At 33.5% G+C, this 13,917-nt stretch overlaps 1 protein-coding gene across 1 annotated transcript in view; it reads right to left on the bottom strand.

The window, feature by feature from the left end:
• The window catches only part of LOC134704831 (uncharacterized), a 134,410-nt gene that overhangs the window by 6,100 nt on the left and 114,393 nt on the right, over positions 1–13,917 (bottom strand). The window contains exons 78-88 of the mRNA XM_063563613.1: positions 13,469–13,655; positions 12,001–12,171; positions 10,262–10,660; positions 9,751–9,901; positions 8,869–9,002; positions 7,578–7,666; positions 7,013–7,196; positions 2,996–3,107; positions 2,517–2,724; positions 1,832–2,026; positions 1,409–1,631 (exon numbers count right to left, since the gene is read on the bottom strand). Of these exons, the coding sequence (XP_063419683.1) occupies positions 1,409–1,631; positions 1,832–2,026; positions 2,517–2,724; positions 2,996–3,107; positions 7,013–7,196; positions 7,578–7,666; positions 8,869–9,002; positions 9,751–9,901; positions 10,262–10,660; positions 12,001–12,171; positions 13,469–13,655 (2,053 nt within the window). The remainder of the gene's footprint in view (positions 1–1,408; positions 1,632–1,831; positions 2,027–2,516; positions 2,725–2,995; positions 3,108–7,012; positions 7,197–7,577; positions 7,667–8,868; positions 9,003–9,750; positions 9,902–10,261; positions 10,661–12,000; positions 12,172–13,468; positions 13,656–13,917) is intronic.

Raw genomic sequence — 13,917 nt, 5'->3', positions numbered from 1 at the left:
CAAGGGGACTCCATTATAGCAACCTCTACAGTTAAAACTCACCTTGACATTGGCCATTGTTCTGACAAGGGGACTCCATAATAGCAAACTCTACTGTTAAAACTCACCTTGACATTGGTCACTATTCTGACAAGGGGACTCCATTATAGCAACCTCTACAGTTAAAACTCACCTTGACATTGGCCACTATTCTGACAAGGGGACTCCATTATAGCAACCTCTACAGTTAAAACTCACCTTGACATTGGCCACTATTCTGACAAGGGGACTCCATTATAGCAACCTCTACAGTTAAAACTCACCTTGACATTGGCCACTTTTCTGACAAGGGGACTCCATTATAGCAACCTCTACAGTTAAAACTCACCTTGACATTGGCCACTATTCTGACAAGGGGACTCCATTATAGCAACCTCTACAGTTAAAACTCACCTTGACATTGGTCACTATTCTGACAAGGGGACTCCATTATAGCAACCTCTACAGTTAAAACTCACCTTGACATTGGCCACTATTCTGACAAGGGGACTCCATTATAGCAACCTCTACAGTTAAAACTCACCTTGACATTGGCCATTGTTCTGACAAGGGGACTCCATTATAGCAACCTCTACAGTTAAAACTCACCTTGACATTGGCCACTATTCTGACAAGGGGGACTCCATTATAGCAACCTCTACAGTTAAAACTCACCTTGACATTGGCCACTATTCTGACAAGGGGACTCCATTATAGCAACCTCTACAGTTAAAACTCACCTTGACATTGGCCACTATTCTGACAAGGGGACTCCATTATAGCAACCTCTACAGTTAAAACTCACCTTGACATTGGCCACTATTCTGACAAGGGGACTCCATTATAGCAACCTCGACAGTTAAAACTCACCTTGACATTGGCCATTGTTCTGACAAGGGGACTCCATAATAGCAACCTCGACAGTTAAAACTCACCTTGACATTGGCCACTATTCTGACAAGGGGACTCCATTATAGCAACCTCTACAGTTAAAACTCACCTTGACATTGGCCACTATTCTGACAAGGGGACTCCATTATAGCAACCTCTACAGTTAAAACTCACCTTGACATTGGCCACTATTCTGACAAGGGGACTCCATTATAGCAACCTCTACAGTTAAAACTCAACTTGACATTGGTCACTATTCTGACAAGGGGACTCCATTATAGCAACCTCGACAGTTAAAACTCACCTTGACATCGGCCACTATTCTGACAAGGGGACTCCATTATAGCAACCTCTACAGTTAAAACTCACCTTGACATTGGCCATTGTTCTGACAAGGGGACTCCATTAAAGCAACCTCTACAGTTAAAACTCACCTTGACATTGGCCATTGTTCTGACAAGGGGACTCCATTATAGCAACCTCTACAGTTAAAACTCACCTTGACATTGGCCATTGTTCTGACAAGGGGACTCCATAATAGCAAACTCTACTGTTAAAATTTCAGATGAAGAATTGTTGTTGTCCATGACATACATCTTCACCCTATCAAATCCAAAGTAACCAGAAGGTTGAATATAGGTCACAGTGACATAGATCCAGGACATCTTTGTTTCATTGTAGGGTAACAGCTGACTGAAGTTTCCACATGGAACTGTATCCATCTGAAATAAAGAACACAAAAGTTATAGTTTCAATCTTCTGATATATTTTTTGGTTTTATTATTTTCTTTCTGAATTTTTTTTCTCAACTAAATCAAATTTACAGCAAGAACATATGGATGTCTTCCATTTCTGTAGTAAGAGCATTGATATTTTTATGTCATTATTTCGATAATGAAATTATGTATCCATGGTTACTTACCAATAACTGCTCTTGGCATGTATCTATCTTCAATAATATTGTTTCTTCACCAGATACTGTCAGGTTTCCATGGTTAGGATAGGATATAAACATGGAGAGGTCATCTTCTTTTTCCACATCATATCCACCAATCACCGCTGTAAACTGTTCTGACCAAATGTCCTCATTATAATCCTGCATCTGCTCTAAATACACCTGGAAAATATTGTATTCGAATAAAATGTAAAGGCTTAATATTCCTTAACCCTGATAAGAAAACAGAAAAGTTTAAAAACATTAAAAACACTGATTTGCAATCAATAGAATATAAACCATTATTCTGATCCTCCAAGGGAAAACTGACTTAGTCATACCTGCCAACTGTCACTATTTGCGGGGGTTTTTCCCCATGAAAGCTTCCAAATTGAAATATTGAAAGAGCAATTTTGTCCACAATTGTAAACAAAACAGTTAATTTACAATGACTGTAGGCTTATGAAAGCATGAAGAAGCCAAAAAACAACATTAAAATGTATTTGAAGGCCCCCTTGAAGGTTTTTTAGGACTATGACAGCCATCTTGCATGCAAAACCCCCATGGGCATTTTCAAAAGTTGCAGCTATGCTTAGCACACTCCACACCCCTGCCCCCCCCCCCCCCCCACTCCAAAAAAATTTTGTCTGTATTCATAAGTTGTTATACTTACAATAACAGGTTCAGATGGGTCTTGGTGTAACATTGATTGTCCATACTGTGTAATGAATATTTCGGGGTGGTCATTTTGACTGGTTATTGTGACAGTCAGTGTTACAGGTAGACTAGCCACACTTATATCTGGGTCTGTTTGATTCTCTGATAAGATGATTCTAATTGTCTCTGTTCCTGAACAATCAACACATGGTGTATATAACAATCTGAAATAAACAGAAGACATCATTAGTAAAGTATTTAGCATGTAGTTATATATGTATGATATATGATATATGAGGGCTTAATTTGAAGCTGAGACATTTATACAGATGGCCTTAAATTATATGGGTAAAAAGTGAAGTTAAATTGTTTTCTCTTTTATGACCAGATTTGTAGTAAGGAGAGAGAAGAAACTTATGACTCTAAATCAACAATGTAGACAATACTTTTCTCTCTTTATAAAGATACTAATTTGTTATATATAAAATATCTTACAGTCCATTTGTATGGAGTATGGGTTCTCCCATTATATATGTTGTATTGTCCAGGTAAAATATAATGGAATCTCCCTCATCATCAACAGCCTCTAGTAAATACTGTAGGGTACCTAAAGCATAAAAAGTCATTTGGGAATAAAATGTTTTATCTTTAAACCTTGAAACAATTTTTCTGATTTTTTGGTTTATATGACTGTAAACAAATAATTGGTGAAAAAAATATCACACTTCTTTTTTTTGCTACAGCCCTTTGAAAATACCCAATTTTGATGATTTCCCCATTTTTCATAATTTTTTTGCTATTTCTGGGCTATTATCATGAAAAAAATCACAGTTCCCCAATTTTAACTTTTCTTCATGATTTCAAAAAAGATAAAGTGGACCAATCTGAATAAATTTAACTCATAAAAAGTATAGGTAGGTGTTAAAGTAAAAAAAAATAATGCATATGTTTTTTATAACTCAATGGATAGTTTTCATTATAAAACTTATGTACATATACTTTTTTCTGAAGAAAATTCTTTAATTTATTCATATTTAGAAGAAGTTTACTTTATTTTAATTGCTTGCTTCCAGCAACCAATTCCCCCCCGACATATTTTCCGTATGCAAAGTGACCTCAGTGTGACCCATCTCGTAAAAATCAGGTGATCACAATATGCATGGATGTCCTTAAAATAAACTATTACCTGAATTTACATGTTAAACACATGCTCTCTTTCCATGCTTTTTTGTTTATTTTTTGTCGATTGTTGACAAACAGGTGACCATCGTTAAACTTCGGCTTCAAAACACGAACTTTAATTAGATATAGGAAGATGTGGTGTGAGTGCCAATGAGACAACTCTCCATCCAAATAACAATTTAAAAATTAAACCATTATAGGTTAAAGTACGGCCTTCAACCCGGAGCCTTGGCTCACACCGAACAACAAGCTATAAAGGGCCCCAAAATTACTAGTGTAAAACCATTCAAACGGGAAAACCAACGGTCTAATCTATATAAACAAAACGAGAAACGAGAAACACGTATATATTACATAAACAAACGACAACTACTGTACATCAGATTCCTGACTTAGGACAGGTGCAAACATTTGCAGCGGGATTAAACGTTTTAATGAGCCCAAACCTTTTCCCTTTTTCTGAAACAATAGCATAACATCACAACATATAAAAACATACGATAAAATATCAATTAGCAGACTTAACTCAATCAAAAAACGTTTAATTACCTGCCATATTTTCACAACAACACTGACTGATTGAAAAAAAAATTGACGATTATACGAAATTTGCACAAAGAAAATGATAAATTTGTGCACAGAAGACTAAGTTTATGATGTTTGTATGCATTGGTTCAAGATTTGGAAGAACATAATTTTTCACCGGTCACTCGTTTCTTAAGACTTTAATATAAGAAAGTTTTATCGTATTTTGATGCTTTTTTGTGTCAAAGGAGTAAGGACCGATATAGGCCTAAAATTTCAGGTTCATATAACGAAAGATTTTTGACACTTTTTAATCACTTAAGTGTCTATTTCAATTGATTCAATTAGTTTATGTGAAAGATTATAACTGATTGTGTCATCACAAACGCTCTGATTCAAACTTAAATATGAAAAATCTATCAAATATGCCAAAAAACGTCACTTTTCAGTTGGTTTTTGTCCAAAATGAAAGTGGCGGCATCCCTGTTCATCCTCAACCTTTATATATACAGTCCGCCAAAAGTTAAGCACCACCGAAATATAATTGGAAATATTTTTTTTACTATTTCGAAAAAAATATTTAAGTTTGGTGTTATAAATTACCTACACTAAATAACGTACACTAAGAAAATTCATTACGACCAAAAAGATTGAACTCTGATAAAGCAGTCAAGCAAACTTTTATTAAAGGTCATCTGTGCGTTAACAAATACACTGTTTCCCCAGGTGGTCGTATTAGTGTTCGTGCATTGGTCCGTCGACTGCATAGAGGCAACCTAAGAGCCAGTCGTGGTGTATAGAGACCTGTAATAACAGGCAGGCACTCTACCGTCAGGTTTCTATGGGAAAACGACGTTCTATGCTTGAAAATAGGAAGCTGACAAAACACTCATTGGGCAGATGGGAATCAGTATCTTTTACTGTCAGCAGACCCCATAATACGAATTTCGTGGGAAAACAAAACCGCCGATGACCAAGACAATGTTTGCACAAGGACTGCATTCAGTGCTGGAGTTGTTCCAGTACGGGGTTGCTTCTTATACCGTTATAAGCTGGGTTTGCATATTCTGATGGGAAACATAAACAGACAGACATACAGAGATTTGATGCCTTAAAACATTGTAGTCCCTTGTTTTAATATCTCCCCAATTGCGTCAATATTGGTAAGACCCTTGTACATGGACGACAACGCTAGACCACACAGGACACAGATTTTAACCGAGTCCAAAGAGCAACAAGCCATTTACACTATGTTTTGACATTGCATGTCTCAATTCATGAACCCTGTCAAAGATGTCTGAGGTGCCATTGGCGGAAATCTCAATCGCAGAGATCCACCTTCACAATATTTTGTCGATTTTAAAGTGGCATTTGTTGTTTAATGCAACAGATTCCTGAACTAAAGTTTTGAGGGCTTGTACCAAGAATGATACGCCGTGTTATGAAACTGTACCAGAAGAGAGGTTGTTACACATGCTATTGACTCAAATATTGACATTAAATTTGCCAAACACAACAAAGATTATGTGTTGAAAATTTTATTGATATTGGGTAATCAATTGTTGTAAAAAAATAAAATCACAGTGAAACTTAAATTCTGTTTCTGAATTGTGTAATTTACACTACTTCTATGAACGAAAAAACCTATATGCATAGAACCGTCATAAGTGACCAAAATTATACTTGTAGTTTGTTTATGGTATACATTTGCAAAATTGCTATATGATTGTTTTCTTTTTTTCGAGGAATCATTGATTTTTTATATTTGAAAAAAAATCGATTCAATAAAAATAGGTGGTGCTTAACTTTTGGCGGACTGTATATATTATGTTTTATCATCAAATACAACTTACATCTCAATATTATGAATGAACACGAATGCGGCGGCCACTTTCATTTAAGATGGAAACCATATAAAATTGATATGGGATGTACATAATTCTTGTAAACTAATTTTTTGTACCCCTCACCCATTTTCTCAAACTTTTTGGCTAAAAAGACTGACTTGATTGTTCGTAAAATTTCAAAACTGCATTACTCAAAAACTTTATTGAACATACACAATGTTTTCACAGAGTTATGTTTGATTATAATATTTTAAATTTCATTGATATTTTTCACTTGTATCACATGTTTTGGAAATAATTCCAGAACAAAATTTCAACAAGACTGAAACGTCAGAAGAATACTTCCTTAAGATGGATCATTTGTATAGTTTTCCTTAGATAGAATTTTCTTATACTTTGCCAAAATGATAAATATAATTAAAGTAAGGGTCACCGTGGCCTGTGCCCTTTTTCAAACTACAAGTTAGACAAAATTGCCCAAATTTGCTCAGATTGTGCATGAAAAAAAGAATATTTTTTTTAATAAAAAGAAATTTATGAGATAGAATTTAGAAATAAAATATGAGAAGATAGGACCTAATATATGCTTAAAGAAAATAAAAATAAAAAATAGTTGCACAGAACTTGTTTTCTGTTTACAAATGAAATATTAAAGTTTGACTATCATTCCAATATAGAATTTGTACTTTGAGAGTTATCTCCCCTTAAAAGGCCAAGTTACAGTATCGACTATTAAAAAGATCAATGTTGGTTTTTGTTTTAAACATTTATAAAATGACTATAAATTACTATTTTTTCTTCATATATAGATATATAAACATTTTTACTCATACATGGCAAATCTGTCTCAAAATTTACAGATTAGGGCAAAGAACTAGACTGATTGTGTACTGCTATTGAACAATCCAAGATGACGGAATACAATGAATCGACCTTTAACAAGTATTTAGATATTTACCTTCATCCTCCTCCATAGTAACAGTATTAGGACTGACCAATCTAGGAGGTGTATTGTACACTGAAGTTGTGACTGCAGACAACGAGAACTGGGATTCTGATGACAAGTAGTTAGGATCTGCTGTAGACCTCTTCCTTCGACGGTCATCATTTTGGTTCCTATTAGAACTACTAGTACTGCAAACCTAAATAGAGAGTGTCATTAATGAGCTACCTTAAAGTACAAACTTAAATAATCTCAAGAACATATAAAAATGTTGTTTTTACTGTACACTCATAAATGTACGATAGAAAATACAACCTCACAAGGCCGCCCTGGTAATAATTGCATTGATTAATTTTGTTCCATAAACCATATTTGTAAGCCCTGTATATTTATACAAAAATTCCTGTTCTACACACCATAACTGTTACTGTTCTATTACCTTTGTAATATTATATTCTACTATAAACCATAATTATAACTGTCCTATTGGTAAGTCCAATTTCACTGATCATAACTGTAACTGTATCTGTTATCCTAAATGTTATCAGTAAATAAAATTTGGTTATTATGTAACACTTACCATAACTGTTACAGTTCCATTTATATTGGTAACCTCTGTTCCATCTTGGTCACCACAGGTTTTACTGGACAATTCCCACTGCTGCAGTTCTGAATTAAATTTAAAAATAAATAACAATGTTTCAAAGGCAGAAAGTAACCTATTGTCATGTCTTTATAAATAAGTTATTCCTGTTTACTGTTTTTATTCAAAACTAAAGTCACAACTAAAGTCACCAGCCCATCTAGTGAGTTACAACAGTGTGTTGTTTCTATTAGTATCTGAATCTACCTAAATTCCAGTGAGTTAACACCTGTGTTTTGTCTCTATCAGTAACTGAATCTTAACCTAAATTCCAGTGAGTTAACACCAGTGTTTTGTCCCTATATGTAACTGAGCCTTTACCTGGATTCCAGTGAGTTAACACAAGTGAGTTGTCTCTATCAGTAATTGAATCTTTACCTAGATTCCAGTAAGTTAATACCAGTGAGTTGTCTCTATTAGAAAATGATTTTTTATCTGGATTCCAGTGATTTGACACAGGTGTTTGTCCCTATTAGTAACTGAATCTTTACCTGGATTCCGGTGAGTTAACACAGGTGTTTTGTCTCTATCAGTAACTGAATCTTAACCTAAATTCCAGTGAGTTAACACCAGTGTTTTGTCCCTATATGTAACTGAGCCTTTACCTGGATTCCGGTTAGTTAACACAAGTGAGTTGTCTCTATCAGTAATTGAATCTTTACCTAGATTCCAGTAAGTTAATACTAGTGAGTTGTCTCTATTAGAAACCGAATCTTTACCTGGATTTCAGTGAGTTAACACCAGAGTTTTGTCTCTATTAGAAACTGAATTTTGATCTGGATTCCAGTGATTTAACACAGGTGTTTTTCCCTATCAGTAACTGAATCTTTACCTGGATTCCGGTGAGTTAACACCTGTGATTTGTCTCAATCAGTATCTGCATTTTAACCTGGATTCCGGTGAGTTAACACCTGTGTTTTGTCTCTAGCAGTATCTGAATCTACCTGGATTCCAATGGGTTAACACCAGATTTTTGTCTCTATCAGTAATTGAATCTTTACCTTGATTTCAGTGAGTTAACACCAGAGTTTTGTCTCTATCAGTAACTGAATCTTTACCTGGATTCCAGTGGGTTAACACCAGAGTTTTGTCTCTATCAGAAATTGAATCTTTACCTGGATTCCAGTGGGTTAACACCAGAGTTTAGTCTCTATCAGTAATTGAATCTTTACCTTGATTCCAATGAGTTAACACCAGATTTTTGTCTCTATCATAACTGAATCTTTACCTGGATTCCAGTGGGTTAACATCAATGTTTTGTCTCTGTCAGTAACTGTATCCTGGTATGTGATCTGTAATGGTCCAGGCATTGACAGATGGCCAACAGGAATCACAGCAAAGGAAAACTGACTTTCATGTAACCTATAAGATTTATACATATATTAGCTTTTGTGTTGAATATTTATCTTAAAACAGATTTTATATATTGAAAAGTTTTAGTTGATGTGCTATGACTGAGGGCTAATGACTTATTACTTTCTTGGAAATGATATGGGTTATCTCTTATACAAATTCCTACCTAACATCATTGACCTGGTCAAATTATGGCAGTTCCTCCTTAAACTGTTCTATTAGTAACTTTAACAAGTATTGATGCAAAGTAACCTTGGAATGAACCTTAATATATATCTTCACTGTAAAAGACAAACAGACACATGAAATGACAGTCATAGTGTATGACTCTTTCACTTTTGTGGTATGAGCATAAAAATACATGAAACCAATTTCCTAGAATGATTATATTATTTATTTTACTTAAAAAACTTATAAATACCTGCTGATGAGAATCAAATTGAGGCTAAAACTTTTGTTTCATTTATCCTAAAAACAAAACACTGTCCAAGAATGACAATATTGAGTCAAAGATTTATAAATATAAACCCACCTTTTATAGAGTATTCTATCCACCATATCTGATGTATCATCAGGGTTGACTATGTAGGATCGGGAACTGAGACAATATCGAGTCAAACATTAATAAATATAAACCCACCTTTTATAGAGTATTCTATCCACCATATCTGATGTATCATCAGGGTTAACGATGTAAGAGCGAAACTGAAGTGATGATAGACAATATCAAGTCAAACATTAATAAAAATAAACCCACCTTTTATAGAGTATTCTATCCACCATATCAGAGGTGTCATCAGGGTTAACAATGTAGGATCGGAACTGAGGAGACGAGTCTGAAGCATAACTAGTTGTCAGATCTGTGCCATCTAAAGGTTGCAGTACTATACTCTGTCCAGCTTCAAGTCCTTTGGTAAAGAATAATGTTATGTATTTAGCTTAATTCAATATTCAACTGATAATTACCATAAATGTTGCTATTATATTAAATCCTAAAGTTAAAACCATAATATCCCTAATCAGATATTTTGTAGCCAAATACTCTACGTTTTACTATTATCTTGTATCTAAAATAGAGTTTTGATGGACAAATATTATATTTCTTTAAGATTTACTAACAGGATAATTTCTAGATCTGTGGGGAGGTTATAACATTTTTCTCTTTTTTCATCAGAAATTATTTTTATACTTTCAGGCATGTATCATCAATAATAATCAACACATGTTTCTTTTTCAAATAATTTCAAATAAATAAATAAGTATACTACCATCAGGTGATGTGATGATAAGACTGTCCGCCACATTAATACTCCTCTTCTTTCTCTTAGATTTGATATCATGCTCCATCTCTATAGGTTCACCACTGACTGAGGTCTTTAGTACAGCTTTATCATCCATCATGGTTACTGATCCCAATGATTTATTGTTACACAGGAAGGCATCGTTACAAGCACGTAGTGTAACAAACAATGTCCTTCCTGGTTCCATATGAAAAGCATTAGTAGTAATGTTAACCTGGTCCCTCCTCAATTCAGACAGCTTGTATAGTTCGTACTGGTTCATAAACAAGGAACCATTTTTAATGACCACAGTACCAGATATATTAATGCTGACCCAGGTACAGGGGAATATGTCATCATTGTCCACCGATGATCCCATACATATATCTGTTGAATATCAATTATAAAAACATTAATATAATGGTGTATGGTCAAATAACAAATTCACAAACTTACATCTGTTGAATATATAGAGAATAATACATGGCAAAATCCGTATCATATGTCGTATCATCCCGAAACATCAATATCAGCCCAAGGGCCTTTAGGCCCGAGGGATGATATTGGTCGAGGGTGATATGGCATGTGATACGGATTTTGCCATGTATTATAGGCTTTATCATATATTTCAACAGAAGAGTATTATATTATATGAACTGTTTTCTGATCCATAGCACTGGGTTACCTTCAGTTCTGCTTTTGTCTTGTTTCAAAGCCTTCAAGTAAAATAACTGCTCAATTATTTATACGAAGCACCTGGGTTACCTTACAATTTGCTTGCTGTTGTTTTAAATATATTTTGTTTATTATTGTATTTATTTGAGTGTTTTGTATTTTTTATAGTTGCAATTAGTGTGCCAAAAAATATGAAAATTTGATGTTCGTGACGTCACATACAATATGAAAACTTGACGTTTGTGACGTTACATACCAAACAATGACGTCATTCAAAAAATTGACCTAATTTGAGGAAATTTTTTCTTAAGCGAAAAAAAAACACCAAAAAACTGACTTTATGTATAAAAAAAAAAAAAAAAAAAAAAAGGTATGCGATACGGGTTTTACAATGCAATACGGAGTATGCGATACAGGTTTAGCTATTAGATACGGGGTATGCGATACAGGGTAGGTGATACAGACTGGAAAAACGAACCTTTATTAGATATACAAAATAGCTGTATTTTGTACTAAATATATGATAAAAAAACTTAAATTACAAACTTACGTACTTCTAAGTACGATATCTCAAAAATATACCTGACAAATGCACCATATTTGATGAAATATCAAATATTCTGGGGTGAGGTCATATATTAATTCTTAAATTTTAACAAATTCCCATTTTAATATCAGTTCTTTCTTTATTGGTCAAAATTCAATTATGAGGTCAAGTTTTCTTGCTTTCCTCTGATTTATTCATTGTGAGGTCACTAAATAAAAAGGTGACCATACCTGATGAAATACATAGAAAGAACACATCTTTTTGCAGATCATATGCAAAGAAGGGTTGAAATTGTTTAAGTATGGTCTTTAAATCATTAAAGAAAAAAATTTCAACCACAAATCCCATGCAATACAATATTTCTCAACTCTCAGTAGTAATATTTCAACTATGTAAAGAGCTTAGCAAGCTTGTGTTTTGATTATTTAAAAGTTAAACTGTCTGATGTGGAACAATTAAAGCAGTTCCTCTCTCATTGAAATGGTCTACTATAATATAAACCTACCATATTTTGTAACAGACTCATCCTCACTGAGGGTAAATGTAAACCCTACACTAGTTGGATCAGTGCCACGTTTAGCATCAGTTGGTGTCACAGGATGGTCGAAATCTTCTGCTCCAATAACGGTTGTGTTGATCAAATTAACATTTGGAGGTATTAACAAAGCAACCACACCTGTATAAATAATCAATTTTACATCAAAAGGTACAAAGTTAGCAATTATGCCAGTATGAATAATCAAATTTCCATAGACAGGTACTAAATTAGAAACCACTAGAAGCTCATAACTTCAACATTGGCCACTCACTAACATTGGAGTCTAAAATTAATTCATGACTTCAATGGGTTTTTTTTCTTCTGGTCTTGCTGAATTATTTTTTGCTGTTTACAATTTATCTTTATTCACCAAAAGCTTTTTACAAAAAATGCAAAAATAAAAATCTTGAAGTATATTTAAGGTTGCATTTCTGTAAATAAACTCAATGCAATTTCCCATAGGAACTCCCTTTGCGGTTAAAATTGACAAATTTACTAAGTTTTGTGAAAATTATATTCTAGAATAGAAAGTTGATGTGCACTACTATTATATTCAAAGGTCAAAACATAGGGCTGTGCAGCATATTTTCAACATTTATATGCCCTGAACTTGTTAAGAGTTTAACCTCATGCTTAATTTGTGTACTACCCATACCTTAACTTTTTTGCATACTTCAGAATTCATTTTTTTTTTACCACAATAGGATGTTTTTTAATACTGGTTACAGTTTCAAGTTATGTTTCTATCAGGTGAAACATAGAGATCATATCTGAGAACCAGTATGTCAACAAATCAAATTATCTATGAATATTATATATCTCCCCAAAAGAGGTGTGGTTTGAGAAACAGCTGTATTTTCAAAGTGCAACCTGTAGGGCAATAACATCTTTAAAGAGTTGATTGACAATTTTGGTAACATTGAAATATAGTAGATGTTGGCCTGTTGATCAATCATAGCTTTCAAGAGAAAACTAAAATGCAAACAATTTGTATATAATGTCATATATGGGCAATAACTCCAATAAGGTATTGACTGACTATTTGGCCCACATTGACATATATGTATACCTTATCTTGCTGATCAATTTTTCTGTTTTATTGTTATCTATGTATTATGGAGTTGAATTTCAAGATAAAACACAAACTATTAAGTATAGTTTTAAAAGTATTTGCAAGTTATCCAATTTAAAAAAAAAAAAAGAAAGAAAAATTGACATTAAAGGGCAATTTATTCTAAAAACCTTACGAGGAATCAACTAAATTTTTTAATGTACAAAACAATAGTTGATATCATCATTTAAAAAATTTCTCCTTCAGTCAGAGTTTCTCTATCCATAGTGATTTTTAAAATAAACTATTCTTGTTCATGTGAAAACTACTTAATTTTGGTGATAAACAATATTAGCGTGACAAGACTTTGTCTTATATATATACCTATATGATCATTCCATTCAGCCATTTGTCCCCCACCATTTACACACCTGATGGATGCATAGTATGTATGGTTAGTCTTCAGAATACCTTCCAATGAACTGTTTATACCCAACTGTTTAATACCAACAGATATATATGGCTGAATATCTTCACCTCCAATAGATGTTCCTATAGCCCACATATTCTCCTACAAATAATATCAACTGGTTATTTTAATAATAAAAAAACTTCCTTTAATCATTGAGTTTAATTTTTCTTTGTATCAAATTTGGCTAGCTAACTTAATAGTTTATTTTCTCTATTTATCAATAAAAAAATTTCAATATTTTACCAATGTAAGGTCGAAACATTGGCTTTTATCATACATCCAGTCTTCACCAAAATGTATCCCAACAACTAGTCTAAAAATCCATATTACAACATTTTTCTTATGTGTCTTAACAAAGTTT

Source organism: Mytilus trossulus, chromosome 2 (assembly GCF_036588685.1).
Source record: "Mytilus trossulus isolate FHL-02 chromosome 2, PNRI_Mtr1.1.1.hap1, whole genome shotgun sequence".
Lineage (NCBI taxonomy): Eukaryota > Metazoa > Mollusca > Bivalvia > Mytilida > Mytilidae > Mytilus > Mytilus trossulus.
This window is presented reverse-complemented; position numbering and strand designations above follow the sequence as displayed.